Source organism: Ranitomeya imitator, chromosome 1 (genome assembly GCF_032444005.1).
Source record: "Ranitomeya imitator isolate aRanImi1 chromosome 1, aRanImi1.pri, whole genome shotgun sequence".
NCBI classification, from domain to species: domain Eukaryota; kingdom Metazoa; phylum Chordata; class Amphibia; order Anura; family Dendrobatidae; genus Ranitomeya; species Ranitomeya imitator.
Genome location: NC_091282.1, coordinates 1,017,037,790 through 1,017,065,107, shown reverse-complemented (window position 1 = coordinate 1,017,065,107; position 27,318 = coordinate 1,017,037,790). Strand labels below are relative to the sequence as shown.

Here is a 27,318-nt window from a genome sequence, read left to right as displayed (position 1 = left end):
CAGTGCGGGAAGCTGACGGCGATGGACGTGGCAGACACCGGAATGTAAGTATGTATTTTTTTGTTGTTGTTACATTTACAATGGTAAACAGGGTAAACATCGTGAGTGCGGCCCTGCGCTTAATAACCCGATGTTTACCCTGGTTACACGGGGACTTTGTCATTTTTGGTCGCTGGAGAGCTGTCTGTGTGACAGCTCTCCAGCAACCACACGACGACTTAACAACGATCACGGTCAGGTCGTATCGCTGGTCGGGATCGTTGGTTAATCGTTTAGTGTAACGGTACCTTAAGGTTATTGGTCAGGTGAGGTGGTAGCAATGTTCACGTGGCCAAGTGTCGCCACTATTTGACTCTGGACGTATTCCAGCATCCTGGGTTCAATAGTGTTAACTCAGTAGAGATGAGCAAACATGATCGTCTCCCTCCTTGTCAAGCCAGGTTCCATATGCAAATAGTCTGCAAGATTAAATTGCTTGACAAGGTGGGAGCCAATCATGTTCTCTTTTAAAACTATGGAACACACGGCTATTGTGAACAATTTGGTTGTTTTGTCAGAGTCAATTTGGGAACTGGTGCTCACATTACTAAATTTTGTGGTACACACATTTGGTTCTAGAATATTGGATTTCTTTAAACTTTTGTTTAATTTGTAAAAACATATGGGAGCATTTTTTTTTTAAACGGAAAGGCACAATAAAGAACTTTATTTCAAAACACAACACAGTAGAAAATCAGGGGACATTACAACATTTAAAGAGCATTACATAGGCTGGTAAAATGTCATGGACTCAATAGTGTTTACATGACAGTGTTTAGTTTTTTAATAATCACAATAAATTTAGTAAAAGCAAGATGAAATACTGTTTCTAAATTAAACCATTTGATCTTGCCATGAAACACGGCCAACATCTGAAACAAAATATGCAGCAAATTGATCCCTCATCTGAGCAATTTCCAAAGTTGTCCTCAGAGGATGATCTTGGTAATCAGGCAATGGGTTTGGTATGGGTTCATCTAGTTCCACGTTGACACTCTCTTTAGCAATAATATAATTGTGGAGAACCACACAAGCCTTCACCACCTCATCCACTGTCTCAATTTTCAAATTTATTGCGGATCCTAAAATCCGCCATTTGGAGACAAGGATTCCAAAGGCGCACTCCACAGTTCTTCTGGCCCTGGACAGTCTATAATTAAAAATACTTTTTGTGCGGTCCAAGCCCCGACTGAAGTACGGTTTCAGTAGGTTGGCACTCATTTGAAAAGCCTCATCCCCAACCACAACAAATGGCATGGCCGGGCCTTCGGTGTTGGGAAGAGGTCGTGGCTGGGGGAAATTAAAATTGTTCTCATATAATCTTCGGCCCATGTCAGACTCCTTAAATGTCCGTGAATCATTTGCACGGCCAAACGCTCCAATGTCCACGGCGAGAAACCTGCAGTCCGCACCTGCAATTGCCATGAGCACGGTGGAAAAGTATTTTTTGTAATTGAAAAACAGAGATCCACTTCTTGCAGGCTGTGTAATCCTAATGTGCTTCCCATCCACTGCTCCAATACAGTTAGGGAAAGAACACAGTTGTTCAAATTTTTGGGCGTTGGCCTCCCATAACGCTGTCGTTGGTATTGGTAAAAATTCCTCTCGGAGGTTGTCCCACAATGCGCGGCATGTGTCGGCAATAATACCCGAAAGTGTGGATACTCCAATCCGAAACTGGAAATGCAGTGATCTCAAGGTCTCTCCGGTAGCCAGGAAACTGACAAGAAGAAAAATAAATTAATTTAATTTAATTATTGTTATAAAATAAAATTTCATTTTCAATTACTCCCCCCCACCCCCCCCAAAACAAAAAAAGGTTATTTAAAAAATGGCCAGAACATATAAAGTCCTTCAAATTGCTACATTACGTACCGTAGAGTCACCAGCAGACGTTCCTCGGGGGAAATTGATTTACGGAGCTGCGTGTCCTGCCTGGAAATGGCTCCTTCCACCAGATGCAGCAGATAGCGGAAGCTGTTTTGAGACATCCTGGTATACTCAAAATATTTTTCCAGGTTGTCATTTAACTCGCCAAACAACAATGGTAGGCTCCACGGCTCTCTCGGACTTCCACTATAGGGTGTAGCCAAAAGCGCCGATGACTCCTTCTCCGTTGTTTATCTCTTTTCCTTTGTTCATGACAGGCAATAGCGTAAGCAATAGCAATGGCAAAATCCAGCTCCATATTGAGGTAGATACTCTCCATGGGACGCTCCATCTTGATGCTGTAAAAACACGCAATGGTAGGAATTTATCTATGCCGGGGTATATATACTACAATTCCATTATACCCACCCTCTTCTATCCATTGGTGGTATTATCTAGTGTCTAGACACTAAATTGGGTTGAAAAATGACATCATTGTTTGACAACGCATGCGTCGAAAAGCGCTGCGTTTTTCAGAAAAACGCACAAAAAACGCTGCATTGTACGACGCATCCGTTGAATGCATGCGTTGAAAATGGTGCGTTTTTGTGTGCGTTATCAATGCGTCATGCGTTGCGTCGACGACGCTGTGTCGCAAGATGCAAATGTGAACATAGCCTAAGGCTTCTTTCACACTAGCGTCGGAATCTCCCCGTCGCAATGCGTCGGGGAGAGATTCCGACGCTAGCGTTTGCTGCATTGCACAATGGGTGCAGCGGATGCATTTTTCTGGCGCATCCGCTGCCCCATTGTAAGGTGCGGGGAGGTGGGGGTGGAGTTCCTGCCGTGCATGCGCGGTCGGAAAAAGCCGTCCGTCAGGAGAAAAAAACGTTACATGTAGCGTTTTTTGCTCCCGACGGTCCACCAAAGCACGACGCATCCGTCGCAAGACGGATGCGAAGTGTGGCAATCCGTCGCAAATGCGTCGTCAATACAAGTCTATGGGGAAAAAACGCATCCTGCAAGCACTTTTGCAGGATGCGTTTTTTCTGCAAAACGACGCATTGTGACGGATTAAAAAAAACACTAGTGTGAAAGTACCCTTACTGATGAAGTTTGCAGGCAGGACCAGGAAGTGTCTGTGTCAGTGAAATGGCACTAGGACCCAGCGTGCACACTGCACAGAGTCAAGATTCAGAGCAGCAGCCCAGGAAAAGACAGGCAATACCATTCACTGCAGGAGGGAGACTCTGCAGCCGGCCACTGTGCTAGCAGCTTGCAGAGTCTCCATCAGACGGGAGCAGACATACTGCTTTGCTCCTATGTGTGTGTTCTGCCTCGTCACAGAAGTGGCCTCGCCCTGGCTCCCAGTGGGCCCCTTCATGTGACAGGGCGACGGCCCCCTCTGCCCCCCCAGTAGCTACGCTACTGCTTATAGGGAACCCTTATAGAGATTTCACAGAATCAGCAGATGTGATATAGGATACATATGCATCTTAAACATATTACGCTCACAAACAAGACCTTAGAGGCCATGTAGAAGTCTAGCTCATTTCTCACTATTCTGGCTAGTTAATTGATCACCAATCCTGGGTGGTGTAGCCAAACTTTCCATTGGCCTTTGGATTAGCCTTTCCTTATTCTCAAATATTTTCCAACATCCAACAGGATCAGCAGATTGTAAATCACTTCATTGATAAAGCTGAATTTGCCTTAATTGCAAAAATAGAAAATGGTAGGTTCATTTTAATAAACAGTATATTGTGTGGCACATTACAAATCTTAATTTGAACTGTCTTTAAATTCAGGTGGGTCCTCTCCAAAACCATGAAAGAAGATGCTGATGAAGACATTGCTAAATATGATGGTAAGAAATATTCAGGTGGTGTAATTCCTTATGTATGGAGTGGTGTGAGCCCCAATGTGGCAGCTGAGATATGACAGTTATGCTTCTCATATGTGTTCATTCATAACACTGAGTATGATCATCTGGGGTCACTCTTTAGCTTCAATGGCTTCAAATGCTAATTTAACAATCTGGTTCCTTTGTGTTACCGATCATACATGTGTGTGTGCACTATTGACTGTGGCAATATTTCATAATTGTAGGAAAACACTTGGGTCACAAGTCCAAATATGATGCAGTGATCTGCTAAGCAAAAAGTCCGTAATTGAACACAAGGTTCTTTAGTTAACATTTTGATCAGAATTAATAAGCTCACTGTCATGTCACAACAAACTTCTTAATAGGTACCTAATGCAACACTGCACTAGTAAGGGGATCCCGCAGCGACCAAGATGCCTCCCAGTGCACCTCATGTCCAACTTTGAAAATTTTGCTTAGCTGCAGTAGAACAATATATACTACTAGATGGTGGCCCGATTCTAACGCATCGGGTATTCTAGAATATGTATGTCCACGTAGTATATTGGCCAGCTACGTAGTATATTGCCCAGCTACGTAGTATATTGCCCAGTCATGTAGTATATTGCCCAGCCACGTAGTATATTGCCCAGCCACGTAGTATATTGCCCAGCCACGTAGTATATTGCCCAGCCACGTAGTATATTGCCCAGCCACGTAGTATATTGCCCAGCCACGTAGTATATTGCCCAGTCACGTAGTATATTGCCCAGTGACGTGGTATATTGCCCAGCCACGTAGTATATTGCACAGCAACGTAGTATACAGCACAGAGCCACGTAGTATACAGCACAGACACGAAGTATATTGGCCAGTCACGTAGTATATTGCCCAGCTACGTATGTAACAGGTTAAAAAATAAAAAATAGACATATACTCACCTTCCGAGGGCCCCTTGTAGTCCTGTCGCCTGTGTGCGGTGCACACGGCAGCTTCCAGTCCCAGGGTTGGATGAGCGCAGGACCTGTGATGACGTCGCGGTCACATGACTCGCATAGCATCCTTAGCACCGGAACCTGCCGCTTGCAATGCCGAGGACACCGCGCCACGTCGGAGGGTGAGAATAACCTTTTTTTTTTTTATTATTCTTATTTGTAACATTAGATCTTTTTACTATTGATGCTGCATACGCATCAGTAGTAAAAAGTTGGTCACACAGGGTTAATAGCTGCGTAACCGTGCTCCGGTAACGCTGGCATTAACCCTGTGTGAGGGCTGACTCGATGACTGGAGGGGAGTATGGAGCGGGCACTGACTGCGGGGAGGAAAGAGCGGCCATATTGCAGTCGGACTGTGGCCGTCGCTGATTGGTCGTGGCAATGGTCGTGGGCGTTTTGCCACGACCAATCAGCGACTTGGATTCCATGACAGACAGAGCCTGCGACCAATGAATATCCGTGACAGACAGAAAGACAGACAGAGGGACAGACAGAAAGACGAAAGTGACCCTTAGACAATTATATAGTAGATTTGGTTTTGCAGTTGATGGCCCCTAGTCATGAACACACCTTTTAATGAATCCATCATATCTGAAAAAGTGGTGTGCGCATCCCCACATATCTATTAACAGTCGCTGAGTACTGACTTCACAGCTCTGAACCAGCAGTGACGTGATATCGCTCATCAGAGCCGCCGAGACTCAGCAACTCTGATGATCGTCATCGATAATAGTCACCCAGGGCGGATTCAGGGAAGGCTGGACTATTTACCCCAAATCTATCTGTAGCTTTGCACATCTTTAACACCTAAACATCTGTCATTTCTCTTCTGCATTTTATTCTGGTACATGTCACACTGATGGTGCACACGTACGACACACACGTGCACACAGAAGGCACACGGATGTCACATAACTGACGCACATTTACATACGGACACAGATAACACAGTTACTGTTTTTCCAATACGGGAAATATCAGGATATGTGAATGAGGCCTAAGATAATACCAGTATAGACTGGGTCAGTATCAGGACTTTAGGTAAAATTCATTACTAACCCAGTTGTGCCCTTAAAGGAGTTGTCCAGCTTTGGGGTTCAAATCTGTAGTCAATCTATGTGACTGCAGGCTTGTGAATCATCACAGTGCGTTTTCCGGATTCTCCAGGGCCAGCGCTAGGAGTGGCGGGCACATGACCGCAAGTATTCGATTTGCATACTTCCTGCCACATTCCAACTAAACGAGTCCAGTCACATGACCACATGTATACACATTGTGACTTGTGCTCATGTGACGGCAGCAGATAATCCTGATAGGATAGGATGCAGTGTGCGAGCTGTGAGGATTCATTAAGGTACCTTCACACTGAGCGACGCTGCAGCGATACCGACAACGATGTCGATCATTGCAGCGTCGCTGTTTGGTCGCTGGAGAGCTGTCACACAGACAGCTCTCCAGCGACCAACGATGCCGGTAACCAGGGTAAACATCGGGTTACTAAGCGCAGGGCCACGCTTAGTAACCCGATGTTTACCTTGGTTACCATCGTAAAAGTAAAAAAAACAAACACTACATACTTACCTACCGCTGTCTGTCCCCGGCGCTGTGCTTTCCTGCACTGACTGTGAGCACAGTGGCCGGAAAGCAGAGCGGTGACGTCACCGCTGTGCTTTTCGGCTGGCCGGCGCTCACAGCCAGTGCAGAGAAGCAGAGCGCCGGGGACAGACAGCGGAAGGTAAGTATGTAGTTTGTTTTTTTTAACTTTTACGCTGGTAACCAGGGTAGACATCGGGTTACTAAGCGCGGCCCTGCGCTTAGTAACCCGATGTTTACCCTGGTTACCAGTGAAGACATCGCCGATTCAGCGATGTCTGCAGGAGGTCCAGCGACAAAATAAAGTGCTGGACTTTCTGCAGCGACCAACGATATCACAGCAGGATCCTGATCGCTGCTGCCTGTCACACTGAAAGATATTGCTAGCCAGGACGCTGCAACGTCACGGATCGCTAGCGATATCGTTCAGTGTGACGGTACCTTTAAACCCCAGGCCTGGATAACCCTTTTAACAACTTTTACAATCTTTGCAGACCTTGCTGATGTACAGTGTATACATATCTCTTTGTACTCAGTGTGCATGTGACACATTTACTAATAGCTCTGGCACCATAAGAGTTGTTTGATGATTGGTTATCAGTATTTTTACTGTGATGTATACATCCCGTAGTCAAATACACTACGAAACGTAACTTTGCATCTAACCTATTTATGTTTAAGGTGAATGGAAAGTAGAAGAACTGAAGGAAAACAAGTTGTCTGGAGACCTGGGGCTTGTCCTGAAGTCCACAGCACGTCACCATGCCATCTCAGCAAAGCTTCAGAAGCCTTTTGTGTTTGAAAGCAAACCTCTAATTGTCCAGTGAGTGTCATTTTATCATCTTGTAGATAGAAATAAGCTCTGCGGCTGTCAATAGGATAACAAGTGAAGCTGGCCATGATATGTTAAGCATGTCCTGTGGATTTCTGTCTGAAGATCTAGAAGAAATGGTTTTGTTTTTTGAATGGTTTCAAAATAGTTTATGATTTTGTTGTTCACAATCAGCAATTAATAATACTGACGAAGATGGGAACAGCATGGCTCCATCGCTGCTTTTTATGTTGTCACCTGTGAGGGCATTGCTATCCAGTTTTGTCATTTCAGACGTATTGGCTACCAGGAATATGTCAATTAACTACAGCCTTTTAATGGGATTGTTGGTAGCATGTCCTTAGCATCCAGCCATGCTCAGGCTTGTTTGGTCTTCAGATGGAGATAAAATGGGCAGTAAATGTTCTCCATCGTTCACGTGTTTATAAGTGCAAAACCTCTGTAAATCGTATCTGTCAGTGCAAAATGACTGTTCAAACCAAGCGCACATGCTTGATACACCGTTGGACAGTGGCATAATTAGAATCCAATGGGTCTCTTTGTATGATTTGGAACAGGCCCCTCCCCCCCATCCTGGTATGTATATATATCCTCCATCCTGGTAAATGTCTCTCATCATGTCCCAATCCTGGTATATACATGTGAAGGAAACATAATTAAAAGGGAAATTATAATATCAGTAAAATAGCTAGTTAAGGCTGCATCCACGTTTCTCTATGCAAAGGAGATCACATCTGCCTACTTTTATTGCAAGAACTCAGAATTACAGGGGGTGTCTCCTGTAAGAATACTGAGAATTGTGAAACATGGCACCTAGGGTCCTGGACGTGGAGCTCCAAAAGGAGCTACCAAATAATCTGTAACTGGGCAGGATATTTCCTATTTACAGTATAGAGAGGAGTGGGGAGAGACACAGTATAGTTAAAATGCAAGGCCCTAAATTAGCCCATCGTCCACTCACAGGCCAGCAATTTTTAAATAGTCCAATCCAGGTGATCCTGGAAATATGAGCCTATGGTAGAGGACTATAAAAAGCTGGGTGGCACACAAAAGAAGTTGTTCACATGTGGAAGCTGCAGATTCTGCTTGTGACCCATAATTAATTTTGTCCTTCCCGCAAGGGAACAGAAGAACAATTGGTATTTCTGTTATTTCTCCCTCTTTATTTTATAACTTCTTTGCATATTTGTGTGTCGTGTTATTTTTACCTTTTTATATCTTTTATTGTAAGCACTGTATATTTTTATGTTAAAGCATAAAATCTTTAATACGTTTGATCCTTGTATGACTGTGCCAGGCTAGGACAGTTCTTTTGTGCTGACAGACTCCCTATGATCCAAACTGAAACAAAATGGCCATGTGACATGTACAACAGTAATCTCCAACCTGTGACTCTAGAGCTTCTATAGTACCACAACTCTCAAAATAACCTGGTAGCTACGACTGGAAAGCCGCCAGTTGGGGTCTTTTATTTTACAGATCATTTTAATTATTGAGCCTTCCTATAAATTCATTTTTAGCATGGGCCCACAACATTCCTATGTGACAGGTTTGACCTCAAGCTGCCCCTTTTCTTGAGCCGCTGGACAGGGATCACTGCTGTATAGTATTTTTTCCTGCTTCTCATCTGCCTATTTCTTTATATTTTCCTTCAGGTATGAGGTGAATTTTCAGGATGGCATTGATTGTGGGGGCGCATACATCAAACTTCTGTCTCATTCCAGTGATCTGAATCTGGTGTGTGAGTTATATTTTTTAAATCCGTTGTTACCGAATTATCCAAGTTATAAGAAAGAGCATTCAGATAATCAATATGATATTTTCCATTCTTCCAGGACATGTTTCCAGAGTTACTAGTGGATGACTGTTGTATTATGTCGTGATTTGCTGAAAATTAAAAATACCTCAAGTTTTTCCCTCCTATTTGGTGTGATTGAATGATTATTGAATGTTTATAGGGATAGCTTGCCCGCCCTAAAATAGCCGGCACTGGGAATCAGCGAGGGTTGGAAATAAGAACTCTTTCACATGTCCTGATATTTCCAGAACTGGAAAAACCAATACGGAGATATCCTTGTATGTGTGTTTAATACGCGTGGCAACCGTGTGCTGCATCAGTATCACATGTAACGGCGCCTGTGAATCAGCGGTAATGTTAGCGATGTTCCTCTGCGCTGGCTGCTGAAGACAACTCACATCATTGTCCTCTGCTTGCTCTGCAGCACGAATTGGCGCATCTAGTAGGTGCGCCTTTTCAGGCCCCTTACAGCCTCAGAATACCAGCTCCTAGAATGTCTGCTTTAGCTTGGCTGGTTGTCAAAAATGTGGGGGACCCCACGCCATTTCTTTAAATTATTTATTTAAATAATTAAAAAAAACGGTGTGGGGACCCCTCTGTTCTTGATAACCAACCTTGCTAAAGCTGACCGCTGAGGGTTGCCTAGCTGTCAGTTTTTGAACAAGAGAAAAATACGGAGCATTGATGAAAAAAATATCACAAATGTTTATTTAATAAATAGTATCCAGTAAAACGTGAAGATTAACATCATGCAGTAACATACAAAGATAGAATGCCTAGAAATGCTAAGACCCTCTTCCCTAAAACACCCACAGATGGTTCCCCTACAGTGGAGAGTGACAAAGAACCCCCCCCTTTTATTGGGAAAAGAGAAGGGAAGGGTCACATAAGAGCAGGCGCCCTATCATAGGCACGCCACAACTGGCGCAGCTCAGTGACAAATGCCCATATCCCAAAATCAACGTCCCACAATAGGGTTAAAAGGGAAGGGTAACGTAGGAGCAAGCGCCCTGTGATGGACACGCCACAATTGGCACAGCTCAGTAACAAAAGCCCATATCCCAGAAACAGCGTCCCTCAATAGAGATGAAAAGCGCTGCTAAATAAAGGGTTAATAAAGGGACCGGGCTTACCAGCAGTGGGGGCAGAGTGGGGAGACAGCCGGACGGTGGACCCCGACGCGCGTTTCGCGGCAACACACTGCCGCTTCCTCAGGGGGATGCTCTATCAGTGCCTTCCAGGACCTTCAAATAGCCCCTGACCTCGATCACATGACCAATCGCGGCCAATCACGGCGGCGCTATCGGCGCGTGCGCACTGCGTCCGACAGGTCCTGGCCGTGGAGCACGGCGTCAAGCCAAGTGCGCACGCACGGGGAGCAGGAAAAGCTCCCAGAGCGTGCGCACGAGACAAATAGACGCCGGTCCAAACCAGGGCACAGGGGACCGCAGCGCGACACGCACGGCCACCCTGGGAAAGTAAAATTAGGCCGTGCCACCCCCCCCGGAAGATCAGAAAGGAGACCTGTTACAGAACCCCAAGCACCAAGAATATGTTATGCTATATATATATTCTGTATAATAGTTTCCATGTGAAATGCATCAGTCCACAGGCTGCGCCCCTGGACAAGATATTTTCTTTCTGACGTCCCCCCACCTTTGTAATTCCCACAGTAAATACCAGCAGGTTCCGGCCCCCTGCGGCTATTGTAATGTATGTCTGGCCTGCTTTTTCTATTGGCCCGCCCTGTGTATCTGTGTTATATATTCTGTGTGTTGTAAATAAAGTGTGTTCTTTTAGACTGGAAATACGTGTTGTAGCAGTCAGCTTTTATATGCTCCCATGTAGTCAAGAAATGCTAGTCAGCGTCCTTCATTCAGAATCCAGAAAAAGCAGAGTGGACCTCCTGAAACACGGGTGGGTGCTTGTTGTGAATTCTGTTGTCGGGCTCCCTCCTGTGGTCATGAATGGTACTTCGGCTGGTTCTGTCCATGGACTTCCTCTGGTGGATGTTTCTGAGTTTCCTTCCACAGGTGACGAGGTTAATTCGCTACCTGGCTGCTCTATTTAACTCCACTTAGATCTTTGCTCCAGGCCACCTGTCAATGTTCCAGTATTGGTCTAGTTCACTCCTGGATCATTCTTGTGACCTGTCTTCCCAGCAGAAGCTAAGTGACTGCTTGTTTTTCTCTGGTTTGCTATTTTTCTGTCCAGCTTGCTATTTCGATTGTTCTTGCTTGCTGGAAGCTCTGGGACGCAGAGGGAGCGCCTCCGCACCGTGAGTCGGTGCGGAGGGTCTTTTTGCGCCCTCTGCATGGTCTTTTTGTAGGTTTTTGTGCTGACCGCAAAGTAACCTTTCATATCCTCGGTCTGTTCAGTAAGTCGGGCCTCACTTTGCTAATTTGCTATTTCATCTCTGTGTTTGTATTTTCATCTTTACTCAGAGTCATTATATGTGGGGGGCTGCCTTTTCCTTTGGGGAATTTCTCTGAGGCAAGGTAGGCTTTATTTTTCTATCTTCAGGGCTAGCTAATTTCTTAGGCTGTGCCGAGTTGCATAGGGAGCGTTAGGAGCAATCCACGGCTATTTCTAGTGTGTGTGATAGGATTAGGGATTGCAGTCAGCAGAGTTCCCACGTCGCAGAGCTCGTCCTTAATTATCAGTAACTATTAGGTCATTCCGTGTGCTCTTAACCACCAGGTCCATTGTTGTCCTGACCACCAGGTCATAACAGTACAGGTGGCCCAAAGTACTAATGCATCTCAATAGAGGGATAAGAGAAGTTCTGAGACCATTTTTTTTTCTTTGCAGTGTATTTTGTCTCTTTTTTCCCCTTTACCTCTGGGTGGTTCAGGACACAGGTGTAAACATGGACATTCAAGGTCTGTCCTCTTGGATGGATAATCTCACTACAAGGGTACAAAACATTCAAGATTTTGTGGTTCAGAATCCGATGTTAGAGCCTAGGATTCCAATTCCTGATTTGTTTTTTGGTGATAGATCTAAGTTCTTGAATTTCAAAAATAATTGTAAATTGTTTCTTGCCTTGAAACCTCGCTCCTCAGGTGACCCTGTTCAACAAGTAAAGATCATTATTTCTTTGTTACGTGGTGATCCTCAAGACTGGGCATTTTCCCTTGCGCCAGGAGATCCGGCATTGCGTGATGTTGATGCGTTTTTCCTGGCGCTTGGATTGCTTTATGACGAACCTAATTCAGTGGATCAGGCAGAGAAAATCTTGCTGGCTCTGTGTCAGGGTCAGGATGAAGCGGAGATATATTGTCAGAAGTTTAGAAAGTGGTCTGTGCTCACTCAGTGGAATGAATGTGCCCTGGCAGCAATCTTCAGAAGGGGTCTCTCTGAAGCCCTTAAGGATGTCATGGTGGGATTTCCCATGCCTGCTGGTCTGAATGAGTCTGTCTTTGGCCATTCAGATCGATCGACGCTTGCGTGAGCGTAAAACTGTGCACCATTTGGCGGTACTATCTGAACATGGGCCTGAGCCTATGCAATGTGATAGGACTTTGACCAGAGCTGAACGGCAAGAACACAGACATCGGAATGGGCTATGTTTTTACTGTGGTGATTCCACTCATGCTATCTCCGATTGTCCTAAGCGCACTAAGCGGTTCGCTAGTTCTGCCACCATTGGTACGGTACAGTCTAAATTTCTATTGTCCGTTACTCTGATTTGCTCTTTGTCATACTATTCTGTTATGGCATTTGTGGATTCAGGCGCTGCCCTGAATTTGATGGACTTGGAGTATGCTAGGCGCTGTGGTTTTTTCTTGGAGCCCTTGCAGTATCCTATTCCATTGAGAGGAATTGATGCTATGCCTTTGACCAAGAATAAGTCTCAGTACTGGACCCAATTGACCATGTGCATGGCTCCTGCACATCAGGAGGATATCCGCTTTCTGGTGTTGCATAATCTGCATGATGTGGTCGTTTTGGGGTTGCCATGGCTACAGGTTCATAATCCAGTATTGGACTGGAAATCTATATCTGTGTCCAGCTGGGGTTGCCAGGGGGTACATGGTGATGTTCCATTTTTGTCTATTTCGTCTTCCATTCCTTCTGAAGTTCCAGAGTTTTTTTTGGATTATCGGGATGTATTTGATGAGCCCAAAGCCAGTGCCCTACCTCCTCATAGGGATTGCGATTGTGCAATTAATTTGATTCCTGGTAGTAAGTTTCCTAAGGGCCGATTGTTCAATTTATCTGTGCCAGAACACGCCGCTATGCGGAGTTATATAAAGGAATCCTTGGAGAAAGGCCATATTCGCCCGTCGTCATCACCGATAGGAGCAGGGTTCTTTTTTGTGGCCAAGAAGGATGGTTCTTTGAGACCTTGTATTGATTACCGCCTTCTTAATAAAATTACAGTCAAATTTCAGAATCCTTTGCCGTTGCTGTCTGATTTGTTTGCTTGTATTAAAGGGGCTAGTTGGTTCACCAAGATAGATCTTCGAGGGGCGTATAATTTTGTGCGTATTAAACAAGGCGATGAATGGAAAACAGCATTTAATACGCCCGAGGGCCATTTTGAGTACCTGGTTATGCCATTTGGGCTTTCCAATGCTTCATCAGTATTTCAGTCCTTTATGCATGACATCTTCCGAGAGTACCTGGATAAATTCCTGATTGTGTATTTGGATGATATTTTGGTCTTTTCGGATGATTGGGAGTCTCATGTGAAGCAGGTCAGAATGGTGTTCCAGGTCCTTCGTGCGAATTCCTTGTTTGTGAAGGGGTCAAAGTGTCTCTTTGGAGTTCAGAAGGTTTCATTTTTGGGGTTCATTTTTTCCCCTTCTACTATCGAGATGGACCCTGTTAAAGTCCAGGCCATTTACGATTGGACTCAGCCGACATCTGTGAAGAGCCTGCAAAAGTTCCTGGGCTTTGCTAATTTTTATCGGCGCTTCATCGCTAATTTTTCTAGTGTTGCTAAACCGTTGACTGATTTGACCAAGAAGGGTGCTGATGTGGTCAATTGGTCTTCTGCAGCTGTAGAGGCTTTTCAGGAGTTGAAGCGTCGTTTTTCTTCTGCCCCTGTGTTGTGCCAGCCAGATGTTTTGCTCCCGTTTCAGGTTGAGGTTGATGCTTCTGAAATTGGAGCAGGGGCTGTTTTGTCGCAAAGAAGTTCTGATGGCTCGGTGATGAAGCCATGTGCTTTCTTTTCTAGAAAGTTTTCGCCTGCTGAGCGTAATTATGATGTTGGTAATCGAGAGTTGTTGGCCATGAAGTGGGCATTCGAGGAGTGGCGTCATTGGCTGGAAGGAGCCAAGCATCGCGTGGTGGTCTTGACAGATCACAAGAATTTGACTTATCTTGAGTCTGCCAAACGGTTGAATCCGAGACAGGCTCGATGGTCATTATTTTTCTCCCGTTTTGATTTTGTGGTTTCGTACCTTCCGGGCTCTAAGAATGTGAAGGCTGATGCCCTGTCAAGGAGTTTTGTGCCTGACTCTCCGGGTGTTCCTGAGCCGGCGGGTATTCTCAAAGAGGGGGTAATTTTGTCTGCCATCTCCCCTGATTTGCGGCGGGTGATGCAAAAATTTCAGGCTGATTGACCTGACCGTTGCCCAGCGGAGAAACTGTTTGTCCCTGATAGATGGACTAGTAGAGTTATCTCTGAGATTCATTGTTCAGTGTTGGCTGGGCATCCTGGAATCTTTGGTATCAGAGATTTGGTGGCTAGATCCTTTTGGTGGCCGTCTTTGTCACGGGATGTGCGTTCTTTTGTGCAGTCCTGTGGGACTTGTGCTCGGGCTAAGCCCTGCTGTTCTCGTGCCAGTGGGTTGCTTTTGCCCTTGCCGGTCCCGAAGAGGCCCTGGACGCATATTTCTATGGATTTTATTTCGGATCTCCCCGTCTCTCAAAAGATGTTGGTCATTTGGGTGGTTTGTGATCGCTTTTCTAAGATGGTCCATTTGGTACCTTTGTCTAAATTGCCTTCCTCCTCTGATTTGGTGCCATTATTTTTCCAGCATGTGGTTCGTTTACATGGTATCCCGGAGAACATCGTTTCTGACAGAGGTTCCCAGTTTGTTTCGAGGTTTTGGCGATCCTTTTGTGCTAGGATGGGCATTGATTTGTCTTTTTCCTCGGCTTTCCATCCTCAGACAAATGGCCAAACCGAACGAACTAATCAAACTTTGGAAACATATCTGAGATGCTTTGTTTCTGCTGATCAGGATGATTGGGTGTCCTTTTTGCCGTTGGCTGAGTTCGCCCTTAATAATCGGGCCAGCTCGGCTACTTTGGTTTCGCCGTTTTTCTGCAATTCTGGTTTCCATCCTCGTTTCTCTTCAGGGCAGGTTGAGTCTTCGGACTGTCCTGGTGTAGATACTGTGGTGGATAGGTTGCAGCAGATTTGGACTCATGTGGTGGACAATTTGACATTGTCCCAGGAGAAGGCTCAACGTTTCGCTAACCGCCGGCGCTGTGTGGTCCCCGACTTCGTGTTGGGGATTTGGTTTGGTTGTCGTCTCGCTATGTTCCTATGAAGGTTTCCTCTCCTTGGTTTAAGCCTCGTTTCATTGGTCCGTATAAGATTTCTGAGGTTATCAATCCTGTGTCATTTCGTTTGGCCCTTCCTGCTTCTTTTGCCATCCATAATGTGTTCCATAGGTCGTTATTGCGGAGATACGTGGCGCCTGTGGTTCCATCCGTTGATCCTCCTGCCCCGCTGTTGGTTGAGGGGGAGTTGGAGTATGTGGTGGAGAAGATTTTGGATTCTCGTATTTCGAGACGGAAACTCCAGTACCTGGTCAAGTGGATGGGTTATGGTCAGGAAGATAATTCCTGGGTTTTTGCCTCTGATGTTCATGCTGCCGATCTGGTTCGTGCCTTTCATTTGGCTCATCCTGGTCGGCCTGGGGGCTCTGGTGAGGGTTCGGTGACCCCTCCTCAAGGGGGGGGGTACTGTTGTGAATTCTGTTGTCGGGCTCCCTCCTGTGGTCATGAATGGTACTTCGGCTGGTTCTGTCCATGGACTTCCTCTGGTGGGTGTTTCTGAGTTTCCTTCCACAGGTGACGAGGTTAATTCGTTAGCTGGCTGCTCTATTTAACTCCACTTAGATCTTTGCTCCATGCCACCTGTCAATGTTCCAGTATTGGTCTAGTTCACTCCTGGATCGTTCTTGTGACCTGTCTTCCCAGCAGAAGCTAAGTTCCTGCTAGTTTTTCTTTGGTTTGCTATTTTTCTGTCCAGCTTGCTATTTTTATTGTTGTCTTGCTTGCTGGAAGCTCTGGGATGCAGAGGGAGCGCCTCCGCACCGTGAGTCGGTGCGGAGGGTCTTTTTGCGCCCTCTGCGTGGTCTTTTTGTAGGTTTTTGTGCTGACCGCAAAGCAACCTTTCCTATCCTCAGTCTGTTCAGTAAGTCGGGCCTCACTTTGCTAAATCTATTTCATCTCTGTGTTTGTATTTTCATCTTTACTCACAGTCATTATATGTGGGGGGCTGCCTTTTCCTTTGGGGAATTTCTCTGAGGCAAGGTAGGCTTTATTTTTCTATCTTCAGGGCTAGCTAGTTCCTTAGGCTGTGCCGAGTTGCATAGGGAGCGTTAGGAGCAATCCACGGCTATTTCTAGTGTGTGTGATAGGATTAGGGATTGCGGTCAGCAGAGTTCCCACGTCCCAGAGCTCGTCCTTAATTATCAGTAGCTATCAGGTCATTCCGTGTGCTCTTAACCACCAGGTCCATTGTTTTCCTGACCACCAGGTCATAACCCGCTGTAAGAGGTACTACAGCACAGTAGACCCCGTTACACTGGTGGCAGACAGCGGGATGTGATACCCCTTCTACAGGAGGAAAGGAATGAATGGAATACAACTACCAGAAGTTAAAGAGGACTACACTAAAAGATCTGGTGGAAGCCAGAAGGTTAATCGCCAGCAACAAAACAAAAGCGGATTTGATAGCAGCCATCATGGAACACAGTGCAGAGCCCCCCAATGTGAACGTGGAGGAGACTGAATTCCAGAGGGAGGTAAAGAACAGACTGGCGTTCTATGGCCCAAACCCTGCAGTAGAGATCATACAAGAGGTGATGGCTGATGTGCGTATTGATCTGAAGGAAGAGATGGCCAAGCGGACCAGGATAGAGCTAACCAAGATGGAGATGGCAGAGCGGACCAAAGTGGAGCTGGCCAAGATGGAGATGGCAGAGCAGAGAGAGGAGAGTCAGCGAGCAAGGGGAGCTCTGGCCTCCGCCCAGGTACCTTCAACAGTAAGCCACAAAAAGATCCAGTATAATGCCTTCCGTCAGTTGGGGGAGGCAGAGGAAGACATTGATGGCTTTCTGCAGGACTTTGAGTGGCAGTGTGCCCTTCATCAAGTGAAGCCGGAGGAACAGGTTCAAATTATGGCCAGCAAGCTGACAGGCCGGGCAGCGGACGCCTATCGCACGGTACCTGATGAGGACTGTATGGACTATGAGCGGATCAAAGAAGTGATCTTGGCCCGGTATGCGCTGACACCAGAGGCATACCGCTAAAAGTTCCGCGGACTTATAAAACGAGTAACCGATACCCACGCTGAATGGGCCTGTAAAATACGGCGGTCACTGCTACAGTGGGTACAAGGGAGCCAAGCAACCACTAAGGAGGATGTCCTCCAGCTCTTCTTGTTAGAACGATTCTTTAATGGACTAAACCCCGAGACACAAGAACGGCTTCGGGACAGGTGGCCAATGCCTCTTGAGGAAGCTGCTCGTCTGGCCGATGAACATCATGACGCCAGGAGGCCTCAGTTGTCCGGATCAAAGATGGTCACTAGGGGTCCGCCCATGGACCTGGAGGGCCCCAAACCACCAAAGATTGTAGGGGGACAAGCTAGAAACCCGGCCTACCACAGTTCCCCTGGGGCGCGATGCCACACCTGCCGTCAGCTGGGCCACCTGCAAAGACAATGTCCCAACCGGACTCAGCATACCCAGTGGCCAAAGGCGGGAACAGCTACCTTCCACTGGGCCGCTGTACACTGCTACCAAGGCGAAGCTGACCCGGCATTGGGGGCTACAACTAACCAAGGGGTGGAAGACATGGAGGAAGTGCTGCATGAAGTAGACCCCGTGCAGGCAGCCCGGGCAGATAATCGACAACAGCATCGACAGGTCGTGTGGGTTAATGGGAAACGCATGCAGGGACTAACATTCCCTTGTGAAGCCTCATCTCGTCCGGGACCAAGAGAAGACGGACCGGACAGTGGCAGTCCGTGTAGCAGGGGGAGCCATACACTGCCAGGATTCACCTGAACTGGGGAGTTGGGGATGGCCTTGTTGAGGTCGGCTTGATGGAGGATTTTCCTGCAGACATTTTGCTGGGAAATGACTTGGGGCCCATGTTGTCTGCCTTCTCGGTTGCCCCTCTGGCTGAGACATATCCTGTGACCACCCGGAGACAAGCTCGAGCTGCGGAGGCGGAATCGCACTCAGAGGAGGCCCAGGTAAGACATCCCAGCCCTACATGTATTCCCATAGCCAGACACATTTCTTGGGCCACCCCAGATGAATTTAAGAGGGAGTTACTTGAGGATCCTTCATTGGAGGGATATCGGGGGAAGGCACAGGAGGGGAGAGGGGTATTGGAAGGGGAACAGTTTATATGGAAGCAGGGACTCCTCTACCGGATCACAGAGCAGCACCACACAGATGAGCCCCACTATAAAACGACAGCTGGTAGTTCCCAAGAAGTATAGGCAGGAATTACTGCGAATCTCTCATGACATACCCTTGGCCGGGCACTTAGGTGTCAGTCGCACCAGGCATCGTCTGACACAAAACTTCTTTTGGCTGAGGGTAACCTATGATGTTCGTCAATACTGCCAGACTTGTGACAGTTGCCAGCGCATTGGCAAGAGGGGAGATCGATGCAAGGCCAAATTACGCCCCCTCCCCATTGTGGAGGAACCATTTAGCCAAGTAGCGGTCGATCTGATAGGGCCGTTAGCCAAACCCAGTCCATCAGGGAAAAGGTATATATTGACAGTGGTAGATTATGCCACACGGTATCCAGAGGCGGTTGCGTTACCTGACATACTAGCAGAGACGGTGGCGGCTGCCCTGCTCCAGGTTTTCTCATGGGTTGGATTTCCCCGGGAGATTATCTCAGACCAGGGTACCCAGTTTACAGCAGAGGTGACCAACCAACTGTGGAAGCTGTGCGGCGTAAAGTCCATTAGAAGCGCCCCGTACCACCCGCAAACCAATGGGTTGTGTGAACGCTTTAACGGGATGTTAAAACAACTCATTGGGACTTTTACCAAGACCTACAGGGACTGGGAGAAATTCTTGCCTCACCTCCTGTTTGCCTATCGAGAGGTGCCCCAAGAATCCACGGGGTTCTCCCCATTTGAACTGGTATACGGGAGACGGGTAAAGGGACCCCTAGACTTAGTGCTAGAACACTGGGAAGGGGAGGGCATCATAGAAGGGGTTCCTATTGTACCCTGTGTGCTGGAATTCCGGGACCGCCTACAGGAGCTGACCCAGGCTGTACGTGGGAACATGCAGGTGGCCCAGTGGCGCCAGCACGTATGGTACGATCGGAGGGCCAGAGAGCGTACCTTGGAAATAGGGCAGCAGGTCCTGGTGTTAGAGCCCACTAGGCAGAACAAGTTCTAAGCTGCTTGGCAGGGGCCCTACCAGGTAGTGGGGAAAATAGCCGACACCACCTATAATGTCGCCGATTGTGACGACCCCAGGGTTATCCGCATGTTCCACGTGAATATGTTGAAGCCCTATCGGGAGCGCCCTGAAGAGGTAGTGGCCATCTGTGCACCTGAAGCAGAGTATTTAGCCGGACTTCCCTTGCCTGATGTCTTAGGGGAGAGGACTCTGGGGTGAAGACTTAGGTCCCCGGGAGAGGCAGCAGGCGGAGGAGTTGTTGAGGCAGCGACAGAGGATGTTTTCGGGGAAATCCGGGTACACTCACCTGGCACAACACAAGGTTGAGAGCCAGGATCAGACCCCCCTGCGACAACCCCCCTTCCGCGTCCCTGAGTCTGTACGAGAAGGGATGCGACAAGAGATACAAGAGATGTTGCGTTTAGGGGTCATTAAAGAGTCAGATAGTCCCTGGGCATCCCCCGTAGTGTTAGTGCCCAAGAAGGATGGGACTACACTGTTTTGTGTAGACTATCGTAAGCTCAATGAGAAAACAGTGACAGATGCATATCCCATGCCACGTGTGGATGAGTTGTTAGACCGGCTGGCGAAGGCAAAGTATTTCACCATCCATCTATGCAAAGGCAGATTCCCCTTAGTCCTGATGCTATTCCCAAGTCGGCATTTGTCACCCCGTTTGGCTTATTCCAGTTTCGAGTTATGCCATTCGGGATGAAGACTGCCCCGGCGACCTTCCAGAGGCTGGCTGACCAGCTTCCAGATGGTCTCCAGGACTATGCGTGTGCCTACCTGGATGACATCGCCATCTACAGCGTGACATGGGAAGAGCATCTAAATCACCTAGAGACAGTATTAGACAGGATCCACAAGGCCGGAATCACCCTGAACCCAAACAAGTGTCACGTGGGCAAAGCAGAGGTTCAGTATTTAGGGCATTGGGTGGGAAGTGGGAAACAGAGACCAGAACCAACCAAGATTGAGGCCATAGCCAAATGGCCCACCCCACGCACTAAAACCCAGGTCATGGCGTTTCTAGGGACAGCGGGGTATTACAGGAAATTCGTTCCCAATTACACCAGCGTGGCCAAGCCCCTCACTGATCTGACCCATAAGAACCAACCCCGCCAGGTAACCTGGACCCCAGAGTGTGAGGAAGCCTTCCGCCAGCTAAAGAACGCCTTCACCAATACCCCTGTACTGGCCACACCCGATCCAACTAAACGTTTCCTGGTTCACACAGACGCTTCTATGTTTGGATTGGGGGCAGTACTAAGCCAAGTCGGGCCGGACGGCCAAGAACACCCGGTAGCTTACCTGAGTCGAAAACTACTGCCCCGTGAAGTAAGCTATGTGGCCATCGAGTAGGAATGCCTGGCAATAGTATGGGCACTCAAAAAGTTACAACCATATTTGTATGGACGACAGTTTTCCCTTAACGGACCATAATCCCCTAGTCTGGCTTAATCGGGTCTCCGGAGACAACGCCAGATTACTGCGGTGGAGTTTAGCCCTACAACCTCTGGACTTCACCATCCACTACAGACCCGGCAAACAAAACGGTAATGCCGATGGACTAAGTCGACAAACGGAACTTGTACCAACCCCATAAACTTCGGTCATCCCCAAACCGATCCGTTAAGGATCAGACTGTGTATGCCGATCACGTCGCTGAAAAGGGGAGCCGTGTTACTGAACCCCAAGCAACAAGAATGTTATGCTATATATATATTCTGTATAATAGTTTCCATGTGAACTGCATCAGTCCACAGGCTGCGCCCCTGGACAAGATATTCTCTTTCTGACCTCCCCCCACCTTTGTAATTCCCACAGTAAATACCAGCAGGCTCCGGCCCCCTTGTGGCTATTGTAATGTATGTCTGGCCTGCTTTTTCTATTGGCCCGCCCTGTGTATCTGTGTTATATATTCTGTGTGTTGTAAATAAAGTGTGTTCTTTTAGACTGGAAATACGTGTTGTAGCAGTCAGCTTTTATATGCTTCCATGTAGTCAAGAAATGCTAGTCAGCGTCCTTCATTCAGAATCCAGAAAAAGCAGAGTGGACCTCCTGAAACACGGGGGGTGCTGTAAGAGGTACTACAGCACAGTAGACCCTGTTACAAGACCCAATGCAGGTATTTCTACAACATCAAGACAGGACATAATTTAAGTAATCAATCATATCGCAGTGCGAGAAGTCCAATTTTCAGAGGAGGATTTTTTAATCCACTTGGATAACCATAGATGTCCGTCTTGACAGATCAAGGAAGGAGTCACACTTCTTGTCCATAAAATTTGGATCCCCCACCGGGGGGGGGGGGGTTAAGGTGGCGTCAGTCAGAGAATATGTAGTAGGGCCAGAGAGCATATTCTTGGAAGGAACCAAAGGCACCAGATCTAATAAAATTACTGACAATGCAAGAGAAAAACATAAAGTTAAAAACACAAAAAAAAATAAAAACAACACCAAACCGGCTGATGCCAGAAAAGGGGCAAAACACGGGGAAAAGGAAAGGAAGGAGGTTTATTTTGATGGGAGGCAAAAGGTACGTTTATATAAAAATTCCAAGAACAATGACGGAGCACAGGGATAAGGGACTGCTCATAAATAAGGAGCTAAGCTAAGTGCTTCGTTCATGCCATTTGGTGACATGGTGTCGATCCACTTTGTTTCTATTTGTGCTAATAGTATTTTATTGTCCCCACCACGAATGCCCATATGTAGAGCATCAATCCCCCTCACCCTAAGGAATTTCGCATCCCAATTGTGATGCGACCTAAAGTGACCGGGGATTGATTTGAGATCCGACGTGTCGGACACTGTCCTGGCCGCACCAATGTCCCGCACGTGCTCTCTAACTCGGACTCTAAGTGTTATGAACAGGTGATTCAGAACCACAATGGACCTAGTGGTTAAGAGCACACAAAGTGACCTGATAGTTACTAACATAGGACGAGCTCTGAGACGTGGGAACTCTGCTGACCGCAATCCCTAATCCTATCATACCACACTAGAGGTAGCCGTGGATTGCGCCTAACGCTCCCTATGCAACTCGGCACAGCCTGAGAAACTAACTAGCCCTGAAGATAGAAAAATAAGCCTACCTTGCCTCAGAGAAATTCCCCAAAGGAAAAGGCAGCCCCCCACATATAATGACTGTGAGTTAAGATGAAAATACAAACACAGAGATGAAATAGATTTAGCAAAGTGAGGCCCGACTTACTGAATAGACCGAGGATAGGAAACATAGCTTTGCGGTCAACACAAAAACATACAAACAACCACGCAGAGGGGCAAAAAGACCCTCCGCACCGACTAACGGTACGGAGGTGCTCCCTCTGCGTCTCAGAGCTTCCAGCAAGCAAGAAAAACCAATATAGCAAGCTGGACAGAAAATAAAGCAAACAAAAGTAACACAAGCAGAACTTAGCTTATGCAGGGCAGACAGGCCACAAGAACGATCCAGGAGAGAGCCAGACCAATACTGGAACATTGACTGGAAGCCAGGAACAAAGAACTAGGTGGAGTTAAATAGAGCAGCACCTAACGACTTAACCTCGTCACCTGAGGAAGGAAACTCAGAAGCCGCAGCCCCACTCACATCCACCAGCGGAAGCTCATAGACAGAACCAGCCGAAGCACCATTCATGACCACAGGAGGGAGCTTGACCACAGAATTCACAACAGTACCCCCCCTTGAGGAGGGGTCACAAAACCCTCACCAGAGCCCCCAGGCCGACCAGGATGAGCCAAATGAAAGGCACGAACCAGATCGGCAGCATGAACATCAGAGGCAAAGACCCAGGAATTATCTTCCTGACCATAACCCTTCCACTTAACCAGGTACTGAAGTTTCCGTCTCGAAATACGAGAATCCAAAATCTTCTCCACTATATACTCCAACTCCCCCTCAACCAAAACCGGGGCAGGAGGATCAACGGATGGAACCACAGGTGCCACGTATCTCCGCAACAATGACCTATGGAATACGTTATGGATGGAAAAAGAACCTGGAAGGGTCAAACGAAAAGACACAGGATTAAGAACCTCAGAAATCCTGTATGGACCAATGAAACGAGGCTTAAACTTAGGAGAGGAAACTTTCATAGGAATATAACGAGATGACAACCAAACCAAATCCCCAACACGAACACAGCGCCTGCGGTTAGCGAAACGTTGAGCCTTCTCCTGGGACAATGTCAAATTGTCCACCACATGAGTACATATCTGCTGCAACCTATCCACCACAGTATCCACACCAGGACAGTCAGAAGACTCAACCTGCCCTGAAGAGAAACGAGGATGGAAACCAGAATTGCAGAAAAACGGCGAAGCCAAAGTAGCCGAGCTGGCCCGATTATTATTAAGGGCGAACTCAGCCAAAGGCAAACAGGACACCCAATCATCCTGATCGGCAGAAACAAAACATCTCAGATATGTTTCCAAGGTCTGATTGGTTCGTTCAGTCTGGCCATTTGTCTGAGGATGGAAAGCCGAGGAAAAAGACAAATCAATGCCCATCCTAGCACAAAAGGCTCGCCAAAACCTCGAAACAAACTGGGAACCTCTGTCAGAAACGATGTTCTCCGGAATGCCATGTAAACGAACCACATGCTGGAAGAACAATGGCACCAAATCAGAGGAGGAAGGCAATTTAGACAAGGGTACCAAATGGACCATCTTCGAGAAGCGATCACAAACAACCCAAATGACCGACATTTTTTGAGAGACGGGGAGATCCGAAATAAAATCCATAGAGATATGTGTCCAGGGCCTCTTCGGGACTGGCAAGGGCAAAAACAACCCACTGGCACTAGAACAGCAGGGCTTAGCCCGAGCACAAATCCCACAGGACTGCACAAACGAACGCACATCCCGCGACAGAGACGGCCACCAAAAGGATCTAGCCACCAAATCTCTGGTACCAAAGATTCCAGGATGACCAGCCAACACCGAACAATGAACCTCAGAGATAACTCTACTCGTCCATTTATCAGGGACAAACAGTTTCTCCGCTGGGCAACGGTCAGGTCTATTAGCCTGAAATTTTTGCAGCACCCGCCGCAAATCAGGGGAGATGGCAGACAAAATTACCCCCTCTTTGAGAATACCCGCCGGCTCAGACAAACCCTGAGAGTCGGGCACAAAACTCCTAGACAGGGCATCCGCCTTCACATTTTTAGAGCCCGGAAGGTACGAAACCACAAAGTCAAAACGGGAGAAAAACAGCGACCAACGAGCCTGTCTAGGATTCAACCGTTTGGCAGACTCGAGATTAGTCAAGTTCTTGTGATCAGTCAAGACCACCACGCGATGCTTAGCTCCTTCAAGCCAATGACGCCACTCCTCGAATGCCCACTTCATGGCCAGCAACTCTCGATTGCCAACATCATAATTACGCTCAGCAGGCGAAAACTTCCTGGAAAAGAAGGCGCATGGTTTCATCACCGAGCCATCAGAACTTCTTTGCGACAAAACAGCCCCTGCTCCAATCTCAGAAGCATCAACCTCGACCTGGAACGGGAGCGAAACATCTGGTTGACACAACACAGGGGCAGAAGAAAAACGACGCTTCAACTCTTGAAAAGCTTCCACAGCAGCAGAAGACCAATTGACCACATCAGCACCCTTCTTGGTTAAATCAGTCAACGGTTTAGCAATACTAGAAAAATTATTGATGAAGCAACGATAAAAATTAGCAAAGCCCAGGAACTTTTGCAGACTCTTCAGAGAAGTCGGTTGAGTCCAATCATAAATAGCCTGAACTTTAACAGGGTCCATCTCGATAGTAGAAGGGGGAAAAAATGAAACCCAAAAATGAAACCTTCTGAACACCAAAGAGACACTTTGACCCCTTCACAAACAAAGAATTCGCACGCAGGACCTGGAACACCATTCTGACCTGCTTCACGTGAGACTCCCAATCATCCGAGAAGACCAAAACATCACCCAAGTATACAATCAGGAATTTATCCAGGTACTCTCGGAAGATGTCATGCATGAAGGACTGAAACACTGATGGAGCATTAGAAAGCCCGAATGGCATAACCAGGTACTCAAAATGGCCCTCGGGCGTATTAAATCCTGTTTTCCATTCATCGCCCTGTTTAATGCGCACAAGATTATACGCACCACGAAGATCTATCTTGGTGAACCAACTAGCCCCCTTAATCCGAGCAAACAAATCAGACAGCAACGGCAAGGGGTACTGAAATTTGACCATGATTTTATTTAGAAGGCGGTAATCAATACAAGGTCTCAGCGAACCATCCTTCTTGGCCACAAAAAAGAACCCTGCTCCCAATGGCGACGACGACGGGCGAATATGACCCTTCTCCAAGGATTCCTTTACTTAACTCCGCATAGCGGCGTGCTCAGGCACAGACAAATTAAACAGTCGACCTTTAGGAAACTTACTACCAGGAATCAAATCGATAGCACAATCACAATCCCTATGCGGAGGTAGAGCACTGGACTTGGGCTCATCAAATACATCCCGGTAATCCGACAAGAACTCTGGGACCTCAGAAGGGGTAGATGATGAAATAGACAGAAATGGAACATCACCATGTACCCCCTGACAACCCCAACACGACCACATCATGCAGATTATGCAACACCAAAAAGCTAATATCCTCCTGATGCGCAGGAGCCATGCACATGGTCAGCTGGGTCCAGTACTGAGGCTTATTCTTGGCCAAAGGCGTAGCATCAATTCCTCACAATGGAATAGGATACTGCAAGGGCTCCAAGAAAAACCCACAGCGCCTAGCATACTCCAAGTCCATCAAATTCAGGGCAGCGCCTGAATCCACAAATGCCATGACAGAATAGGATGACAAAGAGCAGATCAAAGTAACGGACAAAAGAAATTTCGACTGTACCGTACCAATGATGGCAGACCCAGCGAACCGCTTAGTGCGCTTAGGACAATCGGAGATAGCATGAGTGGAATCACCACAGTAAAAACACAGCCCATTCCGTCGTCTGTGTTCTTGCCGTTCAGCTCTGGTCAAAGTCCTATTGCATTGCATAGGCTCAGGTTTATGCTCAGATAATACCGCCAAATGGTGCACAGTTTTACGCTCACGCAAGCGTCAATCGATCTGAATGGCCAAAGTCATAGACTCATTCAGACCAGCAGGCATAGGAAATCCCACCATGACATCCTTAAGGGCTTCAGAGAGACCCTTTCTGAAAATTGCTGCCAGAGCACATTCATTCCATTGAGTGAGCACAGACCACTTCCTAAATTTCTGACAATATATCTCTACCTCATCCTGACCCTGACACAGAGCCAGCAAGATTTTCTCTGCCTGATCCACTGAATTAGGTTCATCATAAAGCAACCCGAGCGCCAGAAAAAACGCATCAATATCACATAATGCAGGATCTCCTGGCGCAAGGGAAAATGCCCAGTCTTGAGGGTCGCCACGTAATAAAGAAATTATGATCTTAACTTGTTGAACTGGGTCACCAGAGGAGCGGGGTTTCAAAGCCAGAAATAGTTTACAATTATTTTTGAAATTCAGAAACTTAGCTCTATCTCCAGAAAATAACTCAGGAATAGGAATTTTAGGTTCTAACATAGGATTCTGAACCACTAAATCTTGAATCTTCTGAACACTTATAGCGAGATTATCCATCAAAGAGGACAGACCTTGAATGTCCATGTCTACACCTGTGTTCTGAACCAC

General features: G+C 47.0%; 1 protein-coding gene across 1 annotated transcript in view; it reads left to right on the top strand.

Annotated features, from left to right (window-relative positions):
* The window catches only part of CLGN (calmegin), a 173,705-nt gene that overhangs the window by 55,036 nt on the left and 91,351 nt on the right, over positions 1-27,318 (top strand). The window contains exons 4-6 of the mRNA XM_069743975.1: positions 3,717-3,775; positions 7,045-7,186; positions 8,851-8,932. Coding sequence (XP_069600076.1) covers positions 3,717-3,775; positions 7,045-7,186; positions 8,851-8,932 — 283 coding nt within the window. The remainder of the gene's footprint in view (positions 1-3,716; positions 3,776-7,044; positions 7,187-8,850; positions 8,933-27,318) is intronic.